Source organism: Podarcis bocagei (assembly GCF_964188305.1).
Source record: "Podarcis bocagei genome assembly, chromosome: 10".
NCBI classification, from domain to species: Eukaryota; Metazoa; Chordata; class Lepidosauria; order Squamata; family Lacertidae; genus Podarcis; species Podarcis bocagei.
This window is the reverse complement of record NC_138135.1, coordinates 6,780,699-6,808,009: the sequence shown is the minus strand read 5'-3', so window position 1 is coordinate 6,808,009 and position 27,311 is coordinate 6,780,699. Positions and strand designations below refer to the sequence as shown.

The window sequence follows — 27,311 nt, the reverse complement described above, 5'->3', positions numbered from 1 at the left end:
ATCTCTGCAGCTTTCTTATGGCACCTGGAAGCCTAGATTTGCTCCAAGGTGGGAAGAGGGCACCCAATTATAGTCTCTGAAGTCTTTACAACCCTAGACAGTGTTGTTTTCCCCCTGACCGTGCAGCTCCCAAACCACACATACAGACCACTCTCTGGTGTCCATAGCCAGGGCAAAGTTGCCCCAAGATCCCTCAGGTGATGGAGGAGGGAAGGTGGACTGGCTGGAACCTGAGGACAGGTGTGGAGGTGAGAGGGATGTCAGGCAGGTCAGCATCCAATCCAGGGGACCTTGCATGCGTGCAGCCGACTGACAGCAGTGCAGAAGCTAAAAGGGAAGAGAGGGGAAAATAGAGCATTTCTGTGGTTTCTGGGTGGAAGGGAGGACCCGCGAGTGCCAGCCCTGTGACCCAGCTGCTTTCTCCTCACCCCAGGAGGCCTGTCGCTTGCTGTGGAGGGTCCCTCCAAGGCCGAGATCACCTGCAAGGACAACAAAGATGGCACCTGCACTGTCTCCTACTTGCCGACGGCCCCCGGGGATTACAACATCATCGTGCGCTTCGACGACAAGCACATCCCCGGCAGCCCCTTCACCGCCAAGATCACTGGTGAGCCTTGCTCTCCAGTTAATGTGGGACGGCGCAACGGCACTTCTTCCCCTTTCACCGCTGGGCCCGCTCTCACTTCGCACCCACCCCGCAGAACACCAGTGACCCGAATTCCTACAGACTGCCCCGGATTATCTTGTGGGGGACTTGCGTGAGGGGAAACTGAATACAGTGGTGCCCCGCAAGACGAATGCCTCGCAAGACGGAAAACTCGCTAGACGAAAGAGTTTTCCGTTTTGGAGGTGCTTCACAAAACGAATCTCCTATGGGCTTGCTTCGCAAGACGACAATGTCTTGCGAGTTCCTGCTGGTTTTTCCCCTCCCCCCTTTCTAAGCCGCTAAGCTGCTTATCAGCTGATCCGATCAGCAGATAAGCCGCTAAAAGCCGCTAATAGCGCTAATCCGTCAATGGGCTTGCTTCGCAAGACGAAAAAACCGCTAGACGAAGATAATCACAGAACGGATTCTTTTCGTCTTGCGAGGCACCACTGTACAGCAGTACCTCTGGTTGCGAATGGGATCCATTCCGGAGGCCCGTTCACAACATGAAAAGAACGCAACCCACAGCGGCGTGGGGTATAAATAGGACCTTCGTACCTACGGGACCGCCTCTGCCGGTATGCTCCACAGAGAGCCTCAAGGTCCATAAATAGCAACACCCTAGTCGTCCCGGGCCCTAAGGAACTCAGATTAGCCTCAACCAGAGCCAGGGCCTTTTCAACACTATTCAACACTTTCAATCTATTAAACATTAAAAGCATCCCTAGTAGAGACTAAAGCTGTATATTATGATGTAAAAGTAAATGGTTGGGCAAGCTGAGGTCATGAAATGAGGGCCCTGTTCTACTTAGGGAGAAGAATCAGAATACAGTGGTACCTCTGGATACACACACCTCTGGTTGCATATCCTTCGAGTTATGCACACGGCACATTTTTCTGGGTTTCACTGTGCGTGCATGCGCAGAAGCGCTCTATGCGCTGCACACTTGCGCAGAACCTCCGGTTGCGAATTCCTCGGGATCCGACCGGAGCTCTGGAACGGATTCTGTGCGCGACCAGAGGTACCGCTGTATTTCTTCTGGCGTCCCTGCGTTGCGCTCGGTCTCGCTCACAGACCTCTCCTTCCCAGGCGACGATTCCATGCGCACCTCTCAGCTGAACGTGGGAACCTCCACCGACGTCTCTCTGAAGATCACTGAGAGCGACCTGAGCCTGCTGACGGCCAGTATCCGTGCACCGTCCGGCAACGAAGAACCCTGCTTGCTCAAGCGCCTCCCGAACCGGCACATCGGTGAGTTTGCTAACAGTTTTCTCCTTTTTTCTGCAAATTTTGCTCACCGGCAGACGGAGGAGACCTGTGAGAACTCGCAAACGTGTGCTCTCTTGATGCCTTACCTTTTTCTTTTTTAAATATTTTTTATTACATTTTCCATTTAACAATCCATTCATAACACATTAATTATTCCAAATTATACCAATGCATATCATAAAGTCCATATGCATATCAAAAAGTTATTGGATTGTATCTTTCTATCTTCTTTCAAACTTTCATAAAATCTATTGGGGAGAAGTTCCTTTGCTTGTCAGTCGGCGCCGCCGTTGCTGAACCCATTTCCTATGGGGCTCATTTTGTTTGGATAGGGGAGCCCCAGGGTCTGGGGGGGGGGCCTCTGCTGCTGCTTCTGCAGTTCCCCCTTGCACTGACCATAGCCGTCAACCATCCCTTACTTGGCGGGAAAGTCCCTTATCCCAGCGCCGTGTCCCGCTGCTGTCCCTTATTGATGATGTCCCTTAAATTTCCCGGGTTTCAAAGGAAGCAGCTCCTCTCCCTCCCTCCCTGCCGGCCAGGTAGGAGGGAGGCTCCAACTGTGTTGCTCGGCTGCGTTGCTCATCCAATAAGGAGTCTAAGAACGACTGGGGGGGTGGAGCTTGCATGCCTTGTGCCAATCAAATCGGCCGCATTGCCTGGGGACTCGCCTTTGCTCAGTGCTTCCCAGCAGAGAGGTGACGGTGGTTTCCCTTGCTGCATCCCCTTTGCCGGGTTGCTGCGCCGTGGGAACCACCGCTTGAGGCTTCGTTTGGCTGCTGGCTGGGCTTTCTGCCTTTAGCTCGGAGGGGCTCAGAAGGCGAACATACCTGTGCCTGGAAAACCCCTTATTTTGGCTGCTGGTCCCTTATTTCCGAGGCTGCTGGTCCCTTATTTTCAAATCTGTAAGTTGACAGCTATGGCACTGACTCTTCCCTCCCCCCCCAGGCATCTCCTTCACCCCCAAGGAGGTCGGGGAGCACGTGGTCAGCGTGAAGAAGAGCGGCAAACACGTCACCAACAGCCCCTTCAAGATCATGGTGGGGCAGTCAGAAATCGGAGACGCCAGCAAGGTTAAAGTCTCGGGAAAAGGGCTGGTGGAAGGGCGCACGTTCGAGGTGTCCGAATTCATCGTGGACACGCGAACCGCAGGTGAGCGGAGAAGGGGGCGTAGAGATGCGCTTGTTTGTCTCGGGATAGGAATCGTGGTAATGTAGACTTGGAAGGAACCCCAAAAGTCACCCAGAATCTTGACTCGATCACACACGGTTTTAGCTTTTCTGTCTTTTGTAACACCTTTATTGGCATCACATACAACATACAAAAGGGATGCGGGTGGCGCTGTGGGTTAAACCACAGAGCTTAGGACTTGCTGATCAGAAGGTCAGCGGTTCAAATCCCCGTGACGGGGTGAGCTCCCATTGCTCGGTCCCAGCTCTTGCCAACTTAGCAGTTTGAAAGCATGTCAAAGTGCAAGTAAATAAATAGGTACCGCTCTGGTGGGAAGGTAAACGGCGTTTCCGTGCGCTGCTCTGGTTCGCCAGAAGCGGCTTAGTCATGCTGGCCACATGACCTGGAAGCTGTACGCCGGCTCCCTCGGCCAGTAAAGCGAGATGAGCGCGCAACCTCAGAGTCGGCCACGACTGAACCTAATGGTCAGGGGTCCCTTTACCTTTACCTTACAATATCCAAAACAAATCAATACAGAATTACCACTTCCCCAGTGGCACAAAACATTTGCCAAAAGAAAGGGGGCAGAGCAGTCTATCGTCACATCTTCAGGTCTCCAGGCAGATCAGATGTCTGCAGTGTATTTCGACGACAAAAAACCAAATAGAGCTATTTAGCCACTAACTAGGTGAGCTCCTGATCATGCCCCAGTAATAGAAAATGTATGACCTCTGACTCTGGTTTCCCTTTGGGGATACAGAGTTGATCTAGAAATTGCTGGCAGGGATCAGCATATAGTTTACAGTCATAGCTGTCAACCGTCCCTTATTTGGCAGGAAACTCCCTTATCCAAGCGCTGTGTCATGCTGCTGTCCCTTATTTATGATGTCCCGTAAATATCCCGGGTTTCAAAGGAAGCAGCTCCTCTCCCTGCCGGCCAGGGAGGCTCCAACTGTGTTGCTTGGCTGCGTTGCTCACCCAATAAGGAGTCTAAGAACGACTGGGGGGTGGAGCTTGCATGCCTTGGGTCAATCAAATCAGCCGCATTGCCTGAGGACTCGCCTTTGCTCAGCGCTTCCCAGCGGAGAGGTTTTCCTTGCTGCATCCACTTTGCTGGGTTGCTGCGCTGTGGGAACCACTGCCTGGGCTTTCTGCCTTTGGCTTGGAGGGGCTCAGAAGTAGAACATACCTGTGCTCTGAAAATCCCTTATATTGGCTGCTGGTATCTTATTTTCGAGGCTGCTGGTCCCTTATTTTCAAATCTGTAAGTTGACAGCTATGTTTACAATTGAGAACCAAATGTGCAAGGGTTTCCACCAGGTGGTCTTCACATGGGCAAGTTCTTTCTCCTTCCACCCTGCCTGAGAACCTTCCCCAAAGGAGGATTTTAGCTTTTTGTAGTTCATCCTCCGTGTTCTTCCCTCGGCGCACCTTCTTCAGAATGACCCCGGGAGCCCATCCTTATTAGGGAACCTTTCTTCCCACCTGAGGGCCGTGTCAAGCTGTCGGGGGCCGAAAGTAAAAGTGGGCGGAGCAACAAATGTGACTTTCATAGAGGAGGCTGGTTCCTACCCCTGACCCTGACCTATGTCCACCATCCAGGCAAGCATGGTCAGATCGGAAGGGCATCTTCCAGCTAGGCAAAGCCACTCGAGGTGGGCGGGAGAGAGGGGTGTGGCCTGTGGGGAGGGGGCGTGGCCTGGGGAAAGGTCGGGTGCAGAAGCCTCCGGGAGGGAGGTCACTCCTCAGATGAAATTGCTTCAATATTGAAGGCAGGAAGATTGGGAGGAAATGCAGGGCTGTAGGCGGGCTCAGTATAGAGCTCAGTTTAAAAAAAAAAAGAATCACTGTTTTATGTGGGATGTGATACGTAAGTAGCAGTCAAGTACAACATTCCTTGTTTTCCTAGAGTGGACATGCGGGGGAATGTTTGGTCCAGCCAGTCGAAAGCTTCCTGTTTCCTCCTGGCTGGGACATACAGTGGTGCCCCGCAAGACGAATGCCTCGCAAGATGGAAAACTCGCTAGACGAAAGAGTTTTCCGTTTTGGAGGTGCTTCGCAAAACAAATCTCCTATGGGCTTGCTTCGCAAGACGAAAATGTCTTGCTAGTTCCTGCTGGTTTTTTCCCCTCCCCCCTTTTTCTAAGCCGCTAAGCCGCTTATCAGCTGATCCAATCAGCAGATAAGCCGCTAAAAGCCGCTAATTCGCTAATCCGTCAATGGGCTTGCTTCGCAAGACGAAAAAACCGCTAGACGAAGAGAATCACAGAACGGATTCTTTTCGTCTTGCGAGGCACCACTGTACTGTATTTTTTCATGTATAAGACTAGGTCCCCCCCCCAGAAAATAATGTCCAAAATTTGGGGGTGTCTTATACAAGGGGGCCATCTCCCCCCATTTTCTTAAATCGAGAGCGAAAGAGGGGCCTAACGCTGTCTGCTTCCTTCCCCTCCAGGTTATGGCGGCCTCGGCCTGTCCATCGAGGGCCCCAGCAAAGTCGACATCAACTGTGAGGACATGGAGGACGGCACCTGCAAAGTCACCTACTGCCCCACGGAGCCCGGGAACTACATCATCAACATCAAGTTTGCCGACAAGCACGTGCCAGGTCTGTGCCTCTCTCTCGCTGGCGTGTTCTCTGTGCATTGCAGACTTCAAGGTTCTAGTCCTCAGCTTCCCGGCCTTCTCTGCTTCTCCGCCCCAACAGCGACACTTGCAAAACGTGACCTGCCCCCCCCCAGCCTCTCGCAATGGAGGGGAGGCGGCCGCGGGTCACTTGGAAACAGGGTTAGGCAAATTCCCGGAGGAGGAGATTGCTGTCAATGGCTCCTAGCCACCTCATACCTGTTCCGCGCTTGTAAGAACTCGATTGTCCAGCATGGCAGCGCTGGCCTTTTGGAACTCCCTGCCAATTGGTTTTCCTTTCGGCGCCTGCGGGAAACATTCTAGTTGAAACGCTTTGAGAAAGTTGGCGAGGATTTTAACCTCTTTTGCAGGATTTCTCCTTTTCATATGCTTTAAACCATGGGTGGGCAACCTAAGGCCCGGGGGCCGGATCTGGCCCAATCGCCTTCTAAATCTGGCCCGCGGATGGTCTGGGAATCAGTGTGTTTTTTCATGAGTAGAATGTGTCCTTTTATTTAAAATGCATCTCTGGGTTATTTGTGGGGCATAGGAATTCGTTCATTTCTCCCCCCAAAATATAGTCCGGCCCCCCACAAGGTATGAGGGACAGTGGACCGGCCCCTTGCTGAAAAGGTTTTCTGACCCCTGTTTTAAATTGTTGTTGTAAGATTTTCTTGCCTTACATTTTTTGTAAACCGCTTTGAGGTTCCCCCCGTCCCCAGAAAAACAAATAGACAAGTGGTATAGAATTTTTGTGAAATTTCACCCCAGAGTCAAAACCCAGCCGCCTTTTGGGCGTAATTGGGATACCACCGGGATCTCAGGGTAACAGCTATGCTGTCGCTGCCTTTCCAGGAAGCCCTTTCACCGTGAAGATGTCGGGCGAGGGGCGCATGAAAGAGAGCATCACCCGCCGGCGCCAGGCCCCATCCATCGCCACCATCGGCAGCACGTGCGACCTGAACCTCAAAATCCCAGGTAAGAGGGCACATTTTGGGGAGTGGGGGGTAGGGGGCAGCTGGGGGGCCAGGACCTGAACAGGACCACCAGGGGATTTTGTTTCCACCCCCATCCCACCCCCTTCCTCCTTTCTGCTCTGTCACCGGTGTGGTCCAGACTGCAGCTGAAACAGCACCTGTTGCACAAATCTGGGATTCCAGAATTTTGAAGAAGAAAACCCTTTTCTTTTCTTTTTACATTTTTATTAATTTTTTAACATATCAATTCCAGCAATCATACACATATCTTCACATCTTACATAATATTTTTTACTTCCGTCTACACCTCTGATGATTTTCTGTTCTTTATCACTTATTCTACATTTCTTAATTTCCTATTACATTTGATTATCCTTAACTAACAATTCTCATCGCAGTCTTTCTTGCAATATTTCAAATAATCCACTTTACAAAACTTCTTGCAGTCCTGCTAGCGTAATCTGTTCATCACAATTACTTTTCAAATAGTTCATATATTCGCTCCAGTCTTCTAAGAATCTCTGATCCCACAGGTTTCAAATCCTTCCTGTTAATTTATGTAATTCTGCATAGTTCAGAAGAAAACCCTTTTCTCCCTCTTTTGTAACCCTAGTTAAAACTATGCGTAGTTTTGGCATTTTGCCGAAATGGCAAAAATGACCGGAAGAATCAGAAACTGGGAAGACCAAAATGTTAATAAGGAATGGGGGGAATCTTTAATCTTATCTTAAAAACCACTGTAGACAGCTAAAGTCGTTAGTGTGGTCGGAATATCACTTGTAGTTTAATGGTGGATTTTGGGACACAAAGGAGATGCAAAAGATTTGGGTTATTATAAAAGATGCAGGAGGAAAGGACTAGCAATAGGACCTACCAAGGGGAGGAGGAAAGTCCAGGAGATTCTGTGGAACCTCGTTTCGATATTGTATGTTGATACGTTATTGTGAAATGTTAGTTTGAAAAACCCAAATAAATAAATTTACGGAAAAGCAACAACTATGCATAGTTAACCTGCCGCGGGAGGCAGTGACTGCCAACTTGGGTGGCTTTGTGTTCTGGTTTTGGCAGGCGGGTCGCCTGTTCCTGCCATGGGGCACCCAGAGCCATCTAGCCCACTCTTGGTTCTCCGTCTTACGATCTAAGTATTGCTATCACTGCAGGATACATCTGAGTTCCTGGGGTTTCCCAAGAGGCAGGGAGAGCGAGAAGGGGACTTGTTGGAGTCAGAAACGATTCACTGCTTTACTTGCCTTTCCAAAAACTTGCATTTGCTTAGGCCCAGGCATGCCCAAAGTCCGTTTTGGGGGCCTAATCTGGCCCGCCAGTCGGCTTAATCCAGCCTCTGCTTAATCCAGCAGTTTATTTCCTGGGATGAAAACCTCAACAACTTCAGCAGTTTATTTCCTGGGGTGAAAACCTCAACAACCTCAAGCTAAACAACTTTGGGGTAAAATCCTAAAAAAACTCAACAACTTCAATCCTAATAAAAGCTAAACAGCTTTGGTTGGCCCTCTGGTTGGCCCTCACAGCCCTTCACTTCATCAAATCCGGCCCTCTTTGAAAAAAGTTTGGACACCACTGGCTTAGCCCCTGGTGACAGAAAAAAGCCCGCCCAGATCTAAGTCAATAGCAGCACCTGTGGCGATGAGGACTAGCCGCTTGCCTTTTCAGAACCAATGTGAAAAGGCTTTCGCAGTTAGAGGCAGAGGGGGCTTCTTCTTGTGGGCATGTTCAGGGTGGCAGGAGAGGATATATTGTTTATTCATATCCTTCCTAACCTGTGCTAGCAAGTTTCTTTATGTAGCAGAGTTTACATCCCCCCTTTCTTACATGCACAGCAGATAGCTGGTTGCAGGATCGTGTGAGCCTCTCACTAGTATAAAATTCAGTATTGAATTGTATATTACTGGTAAATTCCCTTTAATCCCTCTTAACAGAATAAAGACGCCACAATCTTATTCAAAGATGATAAAAGTTTACTCACGTCAGTTCACAGTTGGATCCCTGAAGGCAGACTTAGTTACAGATATGTACATATGGATCTACACCATATGAGGGGATAATCCCAGTGCTTCTGCTAGCTGACAGCTAGTAGAGCAGTCCTTTTCCCTTTTCTTGCGAGGAATCCTATTCGGAATAAGGGAATTTCCCTTTAAAAAAGGGAAACGTTGACAGCTATGGTGCAAGGATCCCCTTTCTTTTTTATATTGATTTTCCACATTTATAACAAATATAACATATAAAAGACACCAAACGAAACACATTACGATACTGAAAGAAAAATAAAAGCACTTATTACTTCTAAAATCCAAATTAACTTTCATTGTTGTCTGACTTTCTCAAATCCTGCCCTGACTGAATTTCATTGTGACACCAAGTTCTCCAAAATCACCTTCCTAATAAAATTAACACCATCAATTTACTATCTTCATCTCTTTTCTTATTGGCTTAAATCCATATTACTGTGCAACATTCTTATTCTAATCCCAGACCTGTTTGATACTTCCAAGTACTTTCTAATTATCTTATATTACAATATTTAGCTAGATAATCTTTAAAATTTCGTCGTGGGACCCTCTTTCTAACCCTCCTGTCTCCCCTCTGTCTTGCCCCCGCTTCTCCTTCCTCCGTCTCCGCCTCCCGCGCAGGGAACTGGTTCCAGATGGTCTCGGCCCAGGAGCGGCTGACGCGCACCTTCACGCGCAGCAGCCACACTTACACGCGCACCGAGCGGACGGAAATCAGCAAGACCCGGGGCGGCGAGACCAAGCGAGAGGTGCGGGTGGAGGAGTCCACCCAAGTGGGCGGGGACCCCTTCCACAACGTCTTCGGAGACTTCCTGGGGCGCGAGAGCCTCGGCTCTTTTGGGAGCATCGCCCGGACGACCCAGGAGGGTGCGTGGGCGCAGTGTGCCGTGTTGTGGGGTTGCATGGGCCTCTCATGTGCGCCTGTGTGCGGGGGTTTTTTTGCACGGAGTCGGGCAGACGTTTAGGAGGTTCGCTCTACACTTAATTGCATGTGCACCCCACTTTTGGGACGGAGGAGCTCAAGGGGGGGGCTATGCATGGTTCCCCCCATCACTAGGCCTAGGACCCACGTACCTACGGGGCCGCCTCTCCTGGTATGCCCCGCAGAGGACCTTAAGGTCCACAAATGACAACACTTTGGAGGTCCCGAGCCTCAAGGAGGTTAGATTGGTCTCAACTAGGGCCAGGGCCTTTTCAGTACTGGCCCCGACTTGGTGGAACGCTCTGTCCCAAGAGACCAGGGCTCTGCGGGACTTGACATCTTTCCGCAGGGCCTGCAAGACGGAGCTGTTCCGCCTGGCCTTTGGTTTCCCTCTTATGTTTCCCTCCCCTTATGGATTTGATTTATCGGCTACTTTAAAATGAGGCTGCATTTTAAATTGCATTTTAACTTGTACGGTGGTACCTTGGGTTACATACGCTTCAGGTTATATATGCTTCAGGTTACAGACTCCGCTAACCCAGAAATAGTACCTTGGCTTAAGAACTTTGCTTCAGGATGAGAACAGAAATCGTGCTCCGGCAGCGTGGCGGCAGCAGGAGGCCCCATTAGCTAAAGTGGTGCTTCAGGTTAAGAACAGTTTCAGGTTAAGAACGGACCTCAGGAACAAATTAAGTACTTAACCCGAGGAACCACTGTATTTTAAAGTGGGGTTTTTTCTCTCCCTTTATTGGTGTTAGCCGCCCTGAGCCTGGCTCTGGGCAGGGTATAAATTAAAAAATATTATTATTATTATTATTATTATTATTATTATTATTATTATTATTATTATTATTATTATTATTATTTAATCACCACAACACCCCTAAGAGGCAGGCACTGGCCCAATGCCACACCCTGCAAAGTTCGCAGCTGAGTGGAGGTCTCTGGGTTGTAGTCCGACACTTTATTTATTATTATTATTATTATTATTATTATTATTATTATTATTATTATTATTATTATCATTATTATTATAACAGCAGCACACACAACCCCAGTCCACCAGGAAGGAAGGCTTTCGCCCAGTTAACTCAGACATAAGGTCATGCATCTTGCCGGCAGTTCTGGTTTAGCAAAGACGTTGTGATCATCAACGCAGGTCTTGCAAAGGGGTTTTCCTTTTAGCTGGCCAGCTCAGCTCTCAGGAAGCTTTCTTGAACACCCCACAACGTTTAGATCTTGCAATGAAGCAACTTGAATAAAATATGGGGGGGGGGAGCCCAGGTAAGCCCTGCCCCTCATAATCAGTCACAAGCACCATTTGAATGGCAATGGCCATCAACTTTTTCGGGGGGGGGGGGGCTCCATTATATATTTTATGGGGGGGCAAAGCATGGGCATAGCCAGGGTTTTTGTTAGGGGGGCCCCCAGAAAGTTGTTCAGCTTTGGGGGGAGATCATGGGTACAAATGCCCCCCAAAAGAGGACATTACGGGGGGGGCAGGCTTCTGAATTTGAGTATTTTTTAATGCTTTTCCATAATTTCTGAGGAGCTGTCCCCCTGTGCCCATGGGGTAAAGGGACTTGGTTCCTAGGGGTCGGCTCCTATGCCATGAAGGCAAAACTGAGGATTTCAACCAAGCGTCTACGCCTTGGCGGTTTGGAGAGGCAGCCCTTTCTTAACGTTGCACGAGAATTTTGCTTATTTGCTATTCACTGCTCTGAAGCTCTTGATATCCTCTCCCTGTGTTTGTGCCTGTGTCGATTCAGTGCTCTGAACGGAGTTTAGAACTGCATTGAGCTCGTTCATGCATGGTCACAGTATATTTGCGTGTTTTGTCCCAGCTCCAACACCTGGTCTCTTGCATGACTCTGAATATTCGCACAAGGGGTCAAGGGAAGGGGCGTCCAGGACCAGAATTTTGCCGAGGCTCCTCTAATTCTAAAGCTTTCAGTGGATGCAGCGCATTCATTTCCAAACTGCAATCAACCCCCCCATATTGATTATTTTATTGAGATTATCATAGCAAAGTAAATCAGAAAGAAGGGACACGGGTGGCGCTGTGGGTTAAACCACAGAGCCTAGGACTTGCCGATCAGAAGGTTGCCGGTTCGAATCCCCGTGACGGGGTGAGCTTCCGTTGCTCGGTCCATGCACCTGCCAACCTAGCTGTTCAAAAGCACACCAGTGCAAGTAGATAAATAGGTACCGCTCCGGCGGGAAGGTAAACGGCGTTTCCGTGCGCAGCTCTGGTTCGCCAGAAGCGGCTTAGTCATGCTGGCCACATGACCCGGAAGCTGTATGCCAGCTCCCTCGGCCAGTAAAGTGAGATGAGCGCCGCAACGCCAGAGTCGGCCACGACTGGACCTAATGGTCAGGGGTCCCTTTACCTTTACATTAAATCAGAAAGGAAAAGAAAGAAAAGAAAAAAGGAGGAAGAGAATACATAAAATACATTTTTAAAAGCAGAGGACATCAGCAACAATAAAACAACCATACAATGGTACCTCGCAAGACGAATGCCTCGCAAGACAAAAAACTCGCTAGACGAAAGGGTTTTTTGTTTTTTGAGCTGCTTCGCAAGACGAATTTCCCTATGGGCTTGCTTTGCAAGACGAAAACGTCTTGCAAGTTTGTTTCCTTTTTCTTAACACCGTTAATACAGTTGCGACTTGACTTCGAGGAGCAACTCATAGAACGCGGTGTGGTAGCCTTTTTTGAGGTTTTTAAAGACTTTGGTGATTTTTGAAGCTTTCCCAAAACTTTCCCGACACCGTGCTTCGCAAGACGAAAAAAGTCGCAAGGCGACAAAACTCGCGGAACGAATTAATTTCGTCTTGCGAGGCACCACTGTATAAGGCTACAAAGCTTTAGCCTTTTAGATGGATAAACATATTGTTTAGATGGATAAACTTGTTGTTTCCCTCAAGGATGTGTTAATCCATGTGTCACTATGGTTTCGAAAAACGCATTCTAAATATTAAATTTGTCCATGCATAGTCTGCACCTGAAAGTGAACAGTTGATGGGTTGCCAGAGTTGCTATGTCATTTGTCAATTTATTGAAGGGAAACCATATTTCTCCTTCCAGTGTTTCAGTATCAGTCTTTTTGCAGATGTGAGAACATGGAAAATGCATTTACATTGACTGATTGCCAGGCCCCATATATTTGGTATATAGTTAAGAGGATGTTATCATCTAAAAATTATTAGCGCTTTCCCCACCATGATATTTATATACCCTAATACTTCCACCAGGGACACAGATGGCGCTGTGGGTTAAACCACAGAGCCTAGGGCTTGCCGATTGGAAGGTCGGCGGTTCGAATCCCCGTGACGGGGTGACCTCCTGTTGCTCAGTCCCTGCTCCTGCCAACCCAGCAGTTCGAAAGCACATCAAAGTGCAAGTAGAAAAATAGGTACTGCTCTGGTGGGAAGGTAAACGGCGTTTCCGTGCGCTGCTCTGGTTCGCCAGACGTGGCTTAGTCATGCTGGCCACATGACCCGGAAAAACTGCGGACAAACGCCGGCTCCCTCGGCTTATAGAGCGAGATGAGCGCCGCAACCCCAGAGTCGTCCGCGACTGGACCTAACGGTCAGGGATACCTTTACCTTTAATACTTCCCCCAAAACACCTGTTTTAAGGAAGCATTTTCCCTGTTGCATCTCCAAACTACAGTCATGAGGACTAAAAACACGTTCCTTCTGTTATGAGCAATCGGGAACAGGAGCATTCGGGGGGGGGGGGGAGCCTCGGGCTGCTCTGATTGGCGAGGCTGCATGCGCGTGAAGCTGCTCGGGATTGGCCGGGCCTTTTTGCAGGCTCTCGATTGGCTGGTGGCCTTCTGACGGACTCTCCCCCTGTCTTCCTCCTCGCGGTCCAGGTGAGGCGGGCTTGCAGGCCATGACTGCTCAGGTGACCAGCCCGTCGGGGAAGATGGCGGAGGCAGAGATCATCGAGGGGGACGACAGCGCCTACTCGGTGCGCTTTGTGCCGCAGGAGATGGGCCCCCACACCGTCAACGTCAAGTACCGAGGGCAGCACGTCCCGGGAAGCCCCTTCCAGTTCACCGTGGGGCCTCTGGGGGAAGGAGGCTCCCACAAGGTGCGAGCGGGAGGCACCGGCCTAGAGAGAGGCGTGGCCGGAGTCCCAGGTAAGAGAGCACATGATAGTCTCCATGAATGAATCTTTATTTGCTTTAGCCATCGGCCATAATTGCGTGGTGAGTCCTCCCCCCCAGTAGAAATAAAGACACATGATACAATTATTAAGGTTAATGGGCTAAATAAGGCCACAGCTTTATTGGTTACAGGTGATGAGCGGTATTGGCTTAGGCATTGGTCCTAACCGACTATATCCGACTTCAGCCCGTCCGCTTGAAGTCCAGGAAGCGTTAACCACCAGTAGGGGGAGTCCTGCTGATGCACATCGACTAGGAACTCCCCCGGGGTCACCACTAGGGGGCGTGCCTTGGGCCCTCACCTCCCCAGGCTTCGGACAGGGCCACGCCCCCCAGAATCCATTAACTAACGACCCTCCAATATGTGGGGCAGGTGATGGCGCTTCCTCCCCTCTTCCATCTACAGAGCAATACCAATGCCTAACCGCCAATACCCAGAAAGTTGTGACAGTTTGCTACGAGGTAGGCGAAAACCAAGTGGCTGGTGCCAATTTGCCAAGTGGAAAAATTCCTACCAGGCCCCTCAATGGCGACCAACCAAGGTCCATAGCAAGGTCAAGGAAGGAAAACCTTATAGGGCGGGAAAAACAGGAATCGCAGCGGAAGAAAGATAGAATTGAAGATTTGGGAGGTGTTCCTAGGGGTCATCCAGTCAAACCCGCTGCAATTCAGCAATCCCAACGGAAACATCCCTGACAGGTGGCCTAAAAGCTCCCTCCTCTTTTTCTCCCCAGCCGAGTTCAGCATCTGGACACGGGAGGCAGGGGCCGGGGGTCTCTCCATCGCCGTGGAAGGTCCCAGCAAGGCGGAGATTGCCTTTGAGGACCGCAAAGACGGCTCTTGCGGAGTTTCCTACATTGTCCAGGAACCAGGTATTGTGTTTTGGTTGATGCTTCTGGTCTGGGAGGTCCACACACAGACACCGAAGCCCCAGCAGAGTTTTATTTCTTCCAAAGGATTCTGTGCCCCCTTTCCTTTCACAGAACCCACAAGTTGGCTTGGATGTCCACGGGTTCTAGACGAGAAAGGGAGGGGAGCTTGCATCTCTCCACGTCCTGTGTGATTCTGTAAACTTCTATCATTCGTGTGGTCCTTTGGAACTCCCTGCCTATAGATGTCAGGCAGGCATTCTTTTCAGCACCCACAGAAAGCGTTCTTGTTTAGGCAAGCCCACGCAGAATGTTTCTGTACATCTGGTTTTAGCATATTGCCAGTTTCATCTTTATTAAGCTGTCCTTTTGACCGACAATTCTGCTGTTTCGTTCCGTTTGCAAACGAATTGGGGTTTTTTTTTCCTTTTGCGGCCAAGCGGTGCGTACGTTTAATGAAGTGAAATGTCCCCCATTTACTCGCCTTTTCCCTAAACGATAAAAAAAACCCCGACCACTGCAAAGGGGAATTCCTCCACCTCCGGTCTTAACCCCTCCTCTCTCCGTCAGGCGACTACGAGGTGTCCATCAAATTCAATGACGAGCACATCCCCGACAGCCCCTTCGTGGTTCCCGTGGCCTCGCTCTCAGACGACGCACACCGCTTGACAGTCACCAGCCTCCAGGTACCGGCCTGCCCAGCCTTGCCCAGCCTGGTGCCTCCTGCAGGAGGGAGTGTGTATCCCCCCCAAGGGGAGTCCTGGAGAGCTTCTGATAGATTTGGGGAACGAAAAGGACGGGGCAGGGAGGGACAGATTCAGGGCACATAAAAGGAAGCGCTTCTTTAAGCAGCACGTACCGTATTTTTTGCTCCATAAGACACACTTTTTTCTTCCTAAAAAGTAAGGGGAAATGTCTGTGCGCCTTATGGAGTGAATGTGTGGTCCCTGGAGCCAATTGCCCAGGGGCGAAAAGCAGATCATGCTCTTTTTTTTGAAAGAGGGAAGGGGGTGTTGAAACAAATCCGTTGATCGTTTGCCGATCGGGAGAGAGATAAGGGACGCTAGAGATAAAGGAGGCTGCCTGGGAGTGCAGAGGTAATGACAGCAAATTTGCAAGGAGAGGAGACAGGAAGACTAAAGCAGTGAGGAGAGAAATTAGAAGAAAAGGAGGAGCAAAAAACTGTTCCAGCTAAGGAAAAGATGCTAAGGCAAACAAGAGGGAAGGGGGTGTTGAAAGGAAGCAGCTGATCGGCAAGTGATTGGGAGGGAGATTAGGGACGCAATAAAGGAGGCTGCCTGGGAGTGGGGAGGTTAAAGGTCATGGATCCTCAGGATTTTTGCACTGGGTCACCCCAAATTCACCATCAGATCACATTTCTGTGGCCACAGCATGAACCACAAAAATCATACATTCACTGTTTTGTTCAGAATATATTTTTTTTCTTGTTTTCCTCCTCTAAAAACTAGGTGCGTCTTATGGTCAGGTGCGTCTTATGGAGCAAAAAATACAGTAGTTGACCTATGGAACTTTCTCCCCCAAGAAGTAGTGATGGCACCAACCTGGATAGCTTTAAAAGGAGATTGTCAGTCGTAGAATCGTAGAGTTAGAAGGGACCCCAGGGGTCATCTAGTCCAACCCCCTGCAATGCAGGGATCTCAGCTAAAGCATCATTGACAGATGGCCATCCAAACTCTGCTTAAAAACTTTCGAGGAAGGAGAGGCCACAACCTCTTGAGGAAGACCGTTCCACTGTCAAACAGCTCTTGCTGTCAGAAAGTTCTTCCTGATGTTGAGTCAGAATCTCCTTTCTTGTAACTTGAAGCCACGGGTTCAAGTGCTACCCTCTGGGGAGAATCATTCTGGGGAATACAGTGGTACCTTGGTTCTCAAACTTAATCTGTTCCGGAAGTCCGTTCCAAAACCAAACCTTCTGGCGGTACCCTCCCTGTGAGAAGCGAAGTTACAATGAACCAGGCAGAGGGCCTTCTCGGTGGTGGCGCCCGCCCTGTGGAACGCCCTCCCACCAGATGTCAACGAGATAAAAGAACTATCTGACTTTCAGAAGACATCTGAAGGCAGCCCTGTTTAGGGAAGCTTTTAATATTGGACAAATTATTGTATTTTAATATTTTGCCAGAAGCCGCTCAGAGCGGCTGTGGAAACCCAGCCAGATGGGTGGGGTATAAATAATAATAATAATAATTTATTATTATTACCAGCCATAATGGCTCTGTTTCCACAGTCAGTGCCAGTAATGTTCCAGATTCCACAGATTTCATCAGAATTCCAGGGTCGCCTGAATTCCAGGGTCTTGGGCAGCCCCACCCCCCGATCTCCTGCTTATTGGTCTCACCCAGCCCTCCTTTCCGTGTCCCCGCAGGAGACGGGCTTAAAGGTGAACCAGCCGGCTTCCTTCGCGGTGCAACTGAACGGGGCTCGTGGCGTGATCGATGCCAAAGTCCACACGCCCGCCGGCGTGGTCGAGGAGTGCTACGTCTCAGAACTGGACAGCGGTGAGTTCGCCAGGCGGTGGAGGAGGAGGAGGAAACAGTCCTGCTTCCCCATGCCCGGTGTTTGCGTCTTCGAGTTTCATAGGGTTGTAAAGTCGGAAGGGACCCCCAGAGGCCATCTAGACCAACCCCCGCTAATGAGCCCCGACACCAGATGGGACTTGCATACCAGAGACGGGGTAACTGAGCCTTCGTCAGCCAGCTTGGCGCTTCCTGGAAGTTTCAGGCACAGCCTTCCCTCAAAGTGTGCGCCTGAAGCCAGATTCGAACTCGAGGCAGCTGGGTTCGCAATGCCCCTTCCAAGCCACTGCGTTAGGCAACCGCTGTCAATGAGGTTTGAAAAGCAGGCGTGAATTTCTCCTCTATATTGCCGCATCTCTGGGAAGAATAGAATCACAGAGTTGTACAAGGGGCCCCCCAAAGGTCTTCTATTCCAACCCCCCCTGCAGTGCAGGAATCACAGCTAAATAATCCCTGGGAGACGGCCATGCAACCTCTATTTAAACCTGTGGGTTAAACCACAGAGCCTAGGACTTGCCGATCAGAAGGTCGGCGGTTCGAATCCCCGCGACGGGGTGAGCTCCCGTTGCTCGGTCCCTGCTCCTGCCAACCTAGCAGTTCAAAAGCACATCAAAGTGCAAGTAGATAAATAGGTACCGCTCTGGCGGGAAGGTAAACAGCGTTTCCGTGCGCTGCTCTGGTTCGCCAGAAGCGGCTTATTCATGCTGGCCACATGACCCGGAAGCTGTACGCCGGCTCCCTCGGCCAATAAAGCGAGATGAGCGCCGCAACCCCAGAGTCATTCGTGACTGGACCTAATGGTCAGGGGTCCCTTTACCTTTACCTTTAAGGAGGGAGAGCCCACCATCTTCCACAGTCCAAGCATCAGGAAAATATTCCTGACATTTAGTTGGGACTCTCCTTCCTTGTCATTTGAAGACTTGGGTTCGAGTCCTCCCCTCCAGAGCAGCAAAAAACCAACCTTGCTCCATCTTCCACGGGACAGCCACTCAGATATTTGAAGATCTAGGGGTACAAAATATCCAAAAAAGGTCCCACTTAGGACCAGGAGACTAGCGGAAATTGCAATTGCAGGCATGCGTCCCTTTAGCACTGGCAACAGATTCTGGGGCTCAATTCAAGCCCCTGAGAATCCCAGGGTTTTTTAAATAGATCCTAGGTCTGCTTTCATTAGCCCTGGCGCCCCACACCTGCACGGGACTACAAATCCCATCATGCATTGCCCGGAAGGGTGGTTTGAAAGGCAGGTCTAGATGTGTGGAAGAGCGATCTGACATTTACAGCATGTTATTCCTTGAAGGAGGGACGCAGGTGGCGCTATGAGTTAAACCACAGAGCCTAGGACTTGCCAATCAGAAGGTCGGCGGTTCGAATCCCCACAACAGGGTGAGCTCCCGTTGCTCAGTCCCTGCTCCTGCCCACCTAGCAGTTCGAAAGCACATCAAAGTGCAAGTAGATAAATAGGTACCACTCCGGCGGGGAGGTAAACGGCGTTTCCGTGCACTGCTCTGGTTCGCCAGAAGCGGCTTAGTCCTGCTGGCCACATGACCCGGAAGTGTCTGCGGACAGCGCTGGCCCCCGGCCTCTTGAGTGAGATGGGCGCACAACCCTAGAGTCTGTCAAGACTGGCCCAAACGGGCAGGGGTACCTTTACCTTTACCTTTTTAGACTTGCTAAGATGTGAATCAGATAAGTGCTGGAGATGCAATGAGACTAAGGGTACATTCTGTCATATGTGGTGGAGCTGTAAAAGGATAAAAGAGTATTGGGAAATAATTCATAATGAATTGAAAAAATTGTTTAAAAGTACTTTTCCCACGAAAACCGGAGTCCTTTTTTGTTGGGCATAATTCAGACGGAAATTCCCAGGTGTCAAAAAAAGGTTATTTGTGTATGCCACTACTGCGGCCCGTGTTTCGTTAGCCCCAAATTGGAAATTGAGCGAAGTCTCAACCAAAAAATAATGGCAGCTTAACCTGATGGAATACGCGCAGCTTGCAGACTTAACATACAGAATAAGAGAACGAGAAGAACATATGTTTAGAGAAGACTGGAAAATGTTTATTGATTATATGGGGGGGGGACTGTGTGCACTTGAAAACACGGGCAGCATTGAGATAAATTCAACAGTGTGAATAAGTTTTGATGGAAGTAATAATGGAATACTGAATGGTTGAGTTTATATAAAATATGCAGGAATTTATGTAATGCAAAGGGACGCGGGTGGCGCTGTGGGTTAAACCACAGAGCCTAGGACTTGCCGATCAGAAGGTCGGCGGTTCGAATCCCTGCGACGGGGTGAGCTCCTGTTGCTCGGTCCCTGCTCCTGCCAACCTAGCAGTTCGAAAGCATGTCAAAGTGCAAGTAGATAAGTAGGTACCGCTCCGGCGGGAAGGTAAACGGCGTTTCCGTGCGCTGCTCTGGTTCGCCAGAAGCGGCTTAGTCCTGCTGGCCGCATGACCCGGAAAAACTGTCTGTGGACAAACGCTGGCTCCCTTGGCCTATAGAGCGAGATGAGCGCCACAACCCCAGAGTTGGTCACGACTGGACCTAATGGTCAGGGGTCCCTTTACCCTTTACGCCACACCTTTACTATGTTATGCAAAATGAACTGTGGAAGGAGAAGAAGGGAAGTCATTGATACTTCAAGGTTGTTTCAATGAATACAGTGGTACCTCGGGTTAAGTACTAATTTCGTCCCTCCACAGACAAGTACGCCATTCGCTTCATCCCCCACGAGAACGGCGTCCACTCCATCGACGTCCGGTTCAACGGGAGACATATCCCTGGCAGCCCCTTCAAGATCCGCGTTGGGGAGCAGAGTCAGGCCGGGGACCCAGGACTCGTCACAGCCTATGGGCCAGGCCTGGAGGGCGGAACCACAGGTAAGCACCCCGTCCTGCCATCAGGTGCCATCGAGTCCCAGTAGGTTTCCGAGGACAATTCAAAGTGTTTGTGCTGACCTTGAAAGCCCGAAACGGCCTTGGCCCAGTATACCTGAAGGAGCGTCTCCACCCCCATCCTTCTGCCCAGACACTGAGGTCCAGCTCCGAGGGCCTTCTGACGGTTCCCTCCCTGCGAGAAGCCAAGTTACAGGGAACCAGGCAGAGGGCCTTCTCGGTGGTGGTGCCCTCCCATCAGATGTCAAGGAATGAACAACTATCCGACTTTCAGAAGACATCTGAAGGCATCCCTGTTTAGGGAAGTTTTTAATGACTGATGTTTTATGGTAGAGTCATACCTTGGGTTACAGACGCTTCAGGTTGCGTTTTTTCGGGTTGCGGACTGCCGAAACCTGGAAGTACCAGAACAGGTTACTTCCGGGTTTCGGCGGTCGCGCATGCTCAGAAGCGCCAAATCGCGCTTTGCGCATGTGCTGAAGTGCCGAATCACAACCCGTGCGTGCGCAGACGCGGCATTGCGGGTTGCGAACATGCATTCCGCACGGATCACGTTCGCAACCCAAGCGTCCACTGTATTTTTAATCTTTTGTTGGAAACTGTCCACAATGGCTGGGGAAACCCAGCCAGATGGGCGTGAAATAAATAAATAAATAAATAAATAAATAAATAAATAAATAAATAAATTATTTAGGCTGTAACAGCTGCAGTTCCTTGCAACTCACCCTCACATTGGCCAACTTTCATATGTGTTGGACCGCTATAGACCCTCATTGCCAAGTCTGGAGCAGCACCAATAGTATCACCAGCCAGCTCCCTTATTCCACCCAATTAACTTTTTTAAAAAATTATTATTATTATTATTATTATTATTATTATTATTATTATTATTATTATTATTAGAAGCACACACACCCCGCCCCTCCTTCTTCAGCCACAAACAAGTGGCTTGCACCAGATCGGTTGAAACAATCAGAGAAAAAAGGCAGCCCCCGCCTGCAGTGGGCTTCCAAGGGACAACACGAAAGGAAGAAAGGAGGAGGAGGGAAGAGGAAGAGGAGCAACTCAGGCTCCAGTTGTTACAAATTACTTAGCCGTTCTTAGTGGTTACTTATTTCATGAAAGTTATATATATATAAAAACCCCAACGACCGATGAAGCAGTTTAGGAAACATGATAGAACAATGAAAATTAAGTTGATGGACTACGCTGAAATGGCAAACATGACCGGAAGAATCAGAAATCAAGAGGACCAAAACTTTAATAAGGAATGGGGGAAATTTACAATTAATCTTAAGAAACCATTGCAAACAGTTAAAACTGTTAAGTGGGACTGCAGTAACACTTGTAATGTAACAAAGAGCTATGAAGATATAAAAATCTGGATTATTATAAAAGAGGGAGAAGGAAAGGACAAACAATAAAACCCACAAAGGGGAGGAGTGAATTCCAGGAGATTCTTGGGAATCTTGTTTTCATATAGTATGTTGTGGTGTGAATGTACATTTTAATATGGAAAATCCAATAAATAAATAAATCTGAAGGCAGCCCTGTTTAGGGAAGCTTTTAAAATTTGATGAATTATTGTATTTTGATATTTTGCTGGAAGCTGCCCAGAGTGGCTGGGGTATAAATAATAAATTATTATTATTATTATTATTATTATTATTATTATTATTATTATTATTATTATTAAATTTTGGGGGGAAAGAACAATGAAATTATCAGCTGGGGAGGCGCTCCGCGGGGCTGGCCTTTCTCAATTTCTCCCCAGTCCTCTCGCAGCTCAGAGTTGCTTAACCCCCCCATCTCCTCCTTTGGCAGGCGTCTCTTCCGAGTTCTTCGTGAAGACGCGGAACACGGGGTCGGGGGCCCTCTCGGTCACCATCGACGGCCCCTCCAAGGTGCAGATGGACTGCCAAGAGTACCCTGAGGGCCACAAGGTCACCTACATGCCCATGGCGCCCGGAAACTACCTCATCTCCATCAAGTACGGCGGACCCCAGCACATCGTGGGCAGCCCCTTCAAGGCCAAGGTCACAGGTAGGTATCTTGCGAGGTGGGCCGTCTTACGTATATCCGGCGCCGCGGTGCAAAGATCCCTCTGGCGCCCCCGCCCCCCCGCTAGAGGCAGATCCAAACAGCGTTCCAAGGAAGAACAGCATTTGCATCCTTTGCACCAGGAGCAAACTCACAACCGGTCCGTAGACATGCCATAACTAGCAGCCTTTCCCTCTAGAGTAGACCCTGAAGAAGAAGCATCCTGTGTGACTCAGAAGCTTGCTGTCCAGGGTTGTAAAGACTGCAGAGAGAATAATTGGGTGCACTCTTCCCACCTTGGATCAAATCTATGCTCCCAGGTGCCGTAAGAAAGCTGCAGAGATAGCGCAGGATAGTTCGCACCCCGGAAATGATCTCTTTCAGCTTCTGCCTTCTGGAAGAAGGTCCAGGGTTATAAAGACCAGGACTAGCCGCCTGAGAAACAGTTTCTATCCAAATGCGATTTTGGTTTTAAACTCAGTGTAAGGTAGTCTCTGTGGGAGTATATTGTATTTAATTATGGGGTATCAGAGTTTTTAGGGGGTTAACCAGGCTGGGATAGCAGGCTTGTTGGTTTTTGAATGTCTGGTGTAGATTTTTTCAATTTCGTTGTTCTGTATGGGACAATGACAATAAAGATTATCATATCCATCAGTTTCATAAAGCAACAGGCTACCATAATTCCCCTATTAGAAGCACACTCAAGGATTTACAGGGGTACATCTTACCACGTTTATTGCGGCCCTCTTGGGCCACCACCACAGAGGCAGAGCCTAGGAGCCACCCATAGCCCACGGGTTTGCCTAATCCGCTTTCGGAGCCCGGTGGCTGTCACCTCCCTCCAGTGGCAGGGAGTTCCAGAGGTCAGCTACGCGAAAGAAGCCAACGGTGTCTCTTCATTCCTGCCTCTCTATCCCTTTCCCCAGGACCTCGTCTGTCAGGCGGGCACAGCCTCCACGAAACCTCGACGGTGCTGGTGGAGACGGTGACCAGGGCCTCCTCCTCATCTTCATCATCCTCGGTGGGCGGCAGCTACAGCGCCCTGCCCAAGTTCTCCTCCGATGCCAGCAAGGTGGTCGCCCGGGGGCCTGGGCTGACCAAAGCCTTTGTCGGACAGAAGAACACTTTCACCGTCGACTGCAGCAAGGCTGGTAAGCGGCGGGGAATCTCTGGAGTGTTGTGGTTGGAAAAGTGCTTTGTGAGATACCGTATTTTTCGCTCTATAGGACGCACCTACCATAGTAAGGGGAGAATAGAGAAAAAAATTTTTTTCTTGTTCTCCCCCTCTAAATCAAGGTGCGTTCACCCGAAGCCTCCGGAGCACAGCAGGAGTTCCCACTGCGCTCTGGAGGCTTCAGGCGGCTACCTTGGAAGCCTGGAGAGCGAGGGGTCGCTGCGCACTGACCCCTCTCGCTCTCCAGGCTTCAGTGAAGGCAACCCGAAGCCTCAGGAGCGTGGCAGGAGTTCCCACTGGGCTCCGGAGGCTTCAGGTTCCTTTTGACCTGCTCTTTGGGGCTGGCAGGGGGAAGCGCTGCTTTCCCCCCCGCCAGCCCCAAAGAGCAGGTCGGGGAACAGCGCAAAGGCTGTGCGCAGCCTTGCCGCTGCCCCCTGAGCTTGTGGGGCTGGCGGTGGGGGGAAGCGCTGCTTTCCCCCACCGCCAGCCTCAAGGATCCCTGAAGACTTCAGAGCGCAGCGCGAGGTCCCGCTGCGCTCCAAAGGCTTGAGGCTTTGGGGACAGCCTTTGTAGGCTCCGCAAGGCAGTGGGGTGAAGGCGGAGGCTTTACGCAGCTAACCCCAAGCTAGAACAGCGAGACGGAGCGCTGCGCAGTGCTCCGTCTCCCTGTTCTGACTTTGGGCTTGGCCGCGCAGCCTGCATTCGCTCTATAGGATGCACACACATTTCCCCTTAATTTTTGGAGGGGGAAAAGTGCGTCCTATAGAGCGAAAAATACTGTAGTTTTTAAAGCAATTCCAATTATTCTTAGTGTTATTCTTATTCTTATTATTATTCCGCAGGTACCAACATGCTGATGGTGGGGGTCCACGGCCCCAAGACCCCCTGCGACGAGGTCTACGTCAAGCACACGGGCAACCGTGTCTACAACGTCACGTACACCGTCAAGGAGAAAGGCGACTACATCCTCATCGTCAAATGGGGCGACGAGAGCGTTCCTGGAAGCCCCTACCAAGTCAACGTCCCTTAGGAGGAGGGGGCTGGCACCTATCCCCCCTCGTCCGGGCCCCGCCCTGCACCCCCCATGCCAAAGACTGGCCCCCCTCCCAAAACCCTCCCCACGTTGCCCCAGGGCGGGGCCGGCACCACGAGGAACCTCGGGACAATTCCTTTCGCCTGTTTGGGGGCGCTTTATTTTTTTTGCCTTTTTAACTATTTCTCCCGGCTGTGAAGGTGTTTGTGGGGGGGACGGGGGGGGGGAAGGGCAAGGGGTGTGCACCATTTTAGCTGGGAAAGGGTGGGGTTCACAATGGGGAGGGGGTAAAGGGGGGGAGGAAACCGGAAGTCGCGAAGGAGGAAGTGTCAGATGTTGGCGTTCACCGGGTAGGGGGCGTGTGGCGGGGCGCCCCCCGACAGTGGACCCACGAGGTTCTGCCCGAAAAAGTGGGTTGCGAGAGGGGTGAGGAAGGCAGAGCTTGGCAGGTTATGGGCCCAGATTTTTCACACCGCAGGCGCTGGGGCATCCGTCTCCTGGCGCCGCTGAATGAGTTTCGCTTTTTCGGAGATGTGGAGACGCAGCCCAGATAAGGAAGAAGGGGGAGCAGAACGCAGGGTTGTTTAGAAGACTTCTGCTGGGACCAGGTGGACCGGGGTCATCCGTGACCCCCCCTGAACTATAGGAGCAGCTGCCCCGTCAAGTGGCGATGGCTTGTGGGGCAGGCGAGGGTTGAAGAGAAGGATGCCGTTTTGAGCGGGAGCGAAGGCTGGGTGGGGTTCAGTCTCCCAGGAAGGTCCGCCATGCGACCCCCTGCCCGTTGGACGGGGGTTTATGCAGCAGACCTTCTCAGCTGACCGAGGCCAAAGTTTTGGGGTTTCCCCCCCACCCCAGAGTAGACCCGTTGAGGGTTTTCCGTGCCTTCTCCTCCCACCCCATCCGCAAACTGGTTTGCTGTCGCTGGGAACGGGGGCAGCCCAAGCCAGAGAGAGTGAAAGAGAGAGGAAAGCCTTTTTATATAGAAGACGACGAAGAAAGGGGGCGGGAAAGAAAAATAATGATAATAAAGAAATATTGGGGAAACGGGATGATAAGAATCCTGGCCCACATGGGCAGGACTGTTTGTAACTGACAGCCCCTCGAGGGAGGGGCTTTTTTATAGCAATGTGTTTGTGGTTGCATGTTTCCTGTGGTGGGCAGCGGGAGACCCAGAGCATCACAGCCCAGCCTGGCCCCCTCCCAGGCAATAAAGATGACTTGCTTTTAAAATGCAGTGGTGTGGCCTGTTTTTGTGTGTGCATTTGCTGGGTAAAATCCTGCAGAGCATATCCAGATTCCTTTTTCTTTTGGTGGACGCCTCTAAGGGCTTGCAGGGGCTTACTGGTGCAGCCTAATCTCCCGTTACCAAAGAACACAGTCCCGGTTCAGACATAACCCTAAACCGTGGTTGTTTAACAGATACCAACAACAGACCCCTACAAGAGCAAAATCTGGAACGACGATGAACAACATTTTCAGATACGAACAATCACGAGAGGGAAGGAGACAATCAGCAAAAGAGTTTTAGGAAAATCAGGAAGCCGCTCTTATTGCACTGGGATCAGCATAAAGCAAATTAAGCTGCAATTAGGGATGAAGGAATGGGTTTCCCAAACCCCAAAACTGACTGTGCAGGCAGTTTTAAAACTGCACCAAAATCCCCATTTCTCCTTAGCTAAAATGCATAAACTTTAGCCGTTGAGCAAATGCAAAACAAGAACACAGCTCTCTCCCTTATCAGTTTGACGACAAGACTGGCCTTGACTTTACCAGTAGAACAGACACAGACGTATCTTATGTCCTGACCACAAATGACGCAGAGACCCAAGTCTGGGACTAATGCCAGAGCATGTTCTCGGAAGTAGTGATCTCTTGCTCCAAGATAGGAGTAGGAACAGGAATATCCTTTTATGGTCAGAAGTACAGGAAGGAAGATCCTTTTATGGTTGAGAGTACCAGAGCAGGAACATATGTGATGTCAACCTGTGTACGTACGCCAACGTGGTTGGGCTCCTAGGGGAGGAGTGAGAGGGTGCCTGGAGGATATATAAACTACATGAAACCTGTCATTTCTTTGGACTTGCTGTAGACTTGATCACGCAAGTGCCTTCTGCTATCCGGAGAGCAGAATAAACTCTTTCTTTGAACCAACCTCGGTGTCATTTTGACTTCCTTCCTCCTGTCCCAGAGCAACGTGGACCCAATCGGTGAACTCCAATAAGGCTACAGGGACATGTGAAGTGTGATGTAATTAATTGCAAACCTTAATATCTTTATAATCGTGAATTATAAAGGTAAAGGACCCCTGACCGTTAAGTCCAGTCGCAGACGATTCTGGGGTTGTGGCGCTCATCTCTCTTTACTGGCTGAGGGAGCCGGCGTTTGTACGCAGACAGCTTCCGAGTCATGTGGCCAGCATGACTAAGCCGCTTCTGGCGAAGCAGAGCAGTGCACGGAAACGCCGTTTACCTTCCCGCCGGAGCCGTACCTATTTATCTACTTGAACTTGCAGCCTCCTGGTAGGTGGGCAGGAGTTGGGACCAAGCAACAGGAGCTCACCCCGTCGCGGGGATTCGAACCACCGGCCTTCTGATCGGCAAGCCCTAGGCTCAGTGGTTTAGACCACAGCGCCACCCACGTCCTTTTTAATCATGAATTATGGGTGTGTGTAAATTAAAAAGAAAAAAAGGGTTGGAAAAGGGAGGGTGCTGAGTTTACCCATAATGCCAAGCCATAGTTAAACCATTGTTTGTAAGCTAACAATAAACCATTGCTTCATGTTGTGTTTTGTTGCCGGTAAGCAAAGCATAGAATTGTAGCGTTAGAAGGGGACTACTTGGTCCAACTCCCTGCAACGCAGGAATCACAACTAAAGAGACATGGCACATGGAAACATGCGCAGCTTAAGAATTACATGCCATGGAATATGCAGTGTTAGGAGTAGCAT

The 27,311-nt window shown here is 50.1% G+C and overlaps 1 protein-coding gene across 6 annotated transcripts in view; it reads left to right on the top strand.

The window, feature by feature from the left end:
- Nucleotides 1–25,594, top strand: part of FLNC (filamin C) — a 127,646-nt gene extending 102,052 nt beyond the window's left edge. For 4 of the 6 annotated variants that reach the window (XM_081209698.1, XM_081209701.1, XM_081209700.1 and 1 more), the window contains 14 exons: nucleotides 434–607; nucleotides 1,737–1,898; nucleotides 2,862–3,065; nucleotides 5,539–5,691; nucleotides 6,564–6,686; nucleotides 9,334–9,579; nucleotides 13,518–13,787; nucleotides 14,549–14,686; nucleotides 15,254–15,369; nucleotides 17,067–17,199; nucleotides 19,926–20,102; nucleotides 21,942–22,160; nucleotides 23,084–23,308; nucleotides 24,174–25,594. In XM_081209698.1, coding sequence (XP_081065824.1) covers nucleotides 434–607; nucleotides 1,737–1,898; nucleotides 2,862–3,065; nucleotides 5,539–5,691; nucleotides 6,564–6,686; nucleotides 9,334–9,579; nucleotides 13,518–13,787; nucleotides 14,549–14,686; nucleotides 15,254–15,369; nucleotides 17,067–17,199; nucleotides 19,926–20,102; nucleotides 21,942–22,160; nucleotides 23,084–23,308; nucleotides 24,174–24,361 — 2,528 coding nt within the window. In that variant the 3' untranslated portion in view covers nucleotides 24,362–25,594. The remainder of the gene's footprint in view (nucleotides 1–433; nucleotides 608–1,736; nucleotides 1,899–2,861; nucleotides 3,066–5,538; nucleotides 5,692–6,563; nucleotides 6,687–9,333; nucleotides 9,580–13,517; nucleotides 13,788–14,548; nucleotides 14,687–15,253; nucleotides 15,370–17,066; nucleotides 17,200–19,925; nucleotides 20,103–21,941; nucleotides 22,161–23,083; nucleotides 23,309–24,173) is intronic. The other 2 variants (XM_081209703.1, XM_081209702.1) reach the window with 1 other exon arrangement.
- Nucleotides 25,595–27,311: the final 1,717 nt, after the last annotated feature.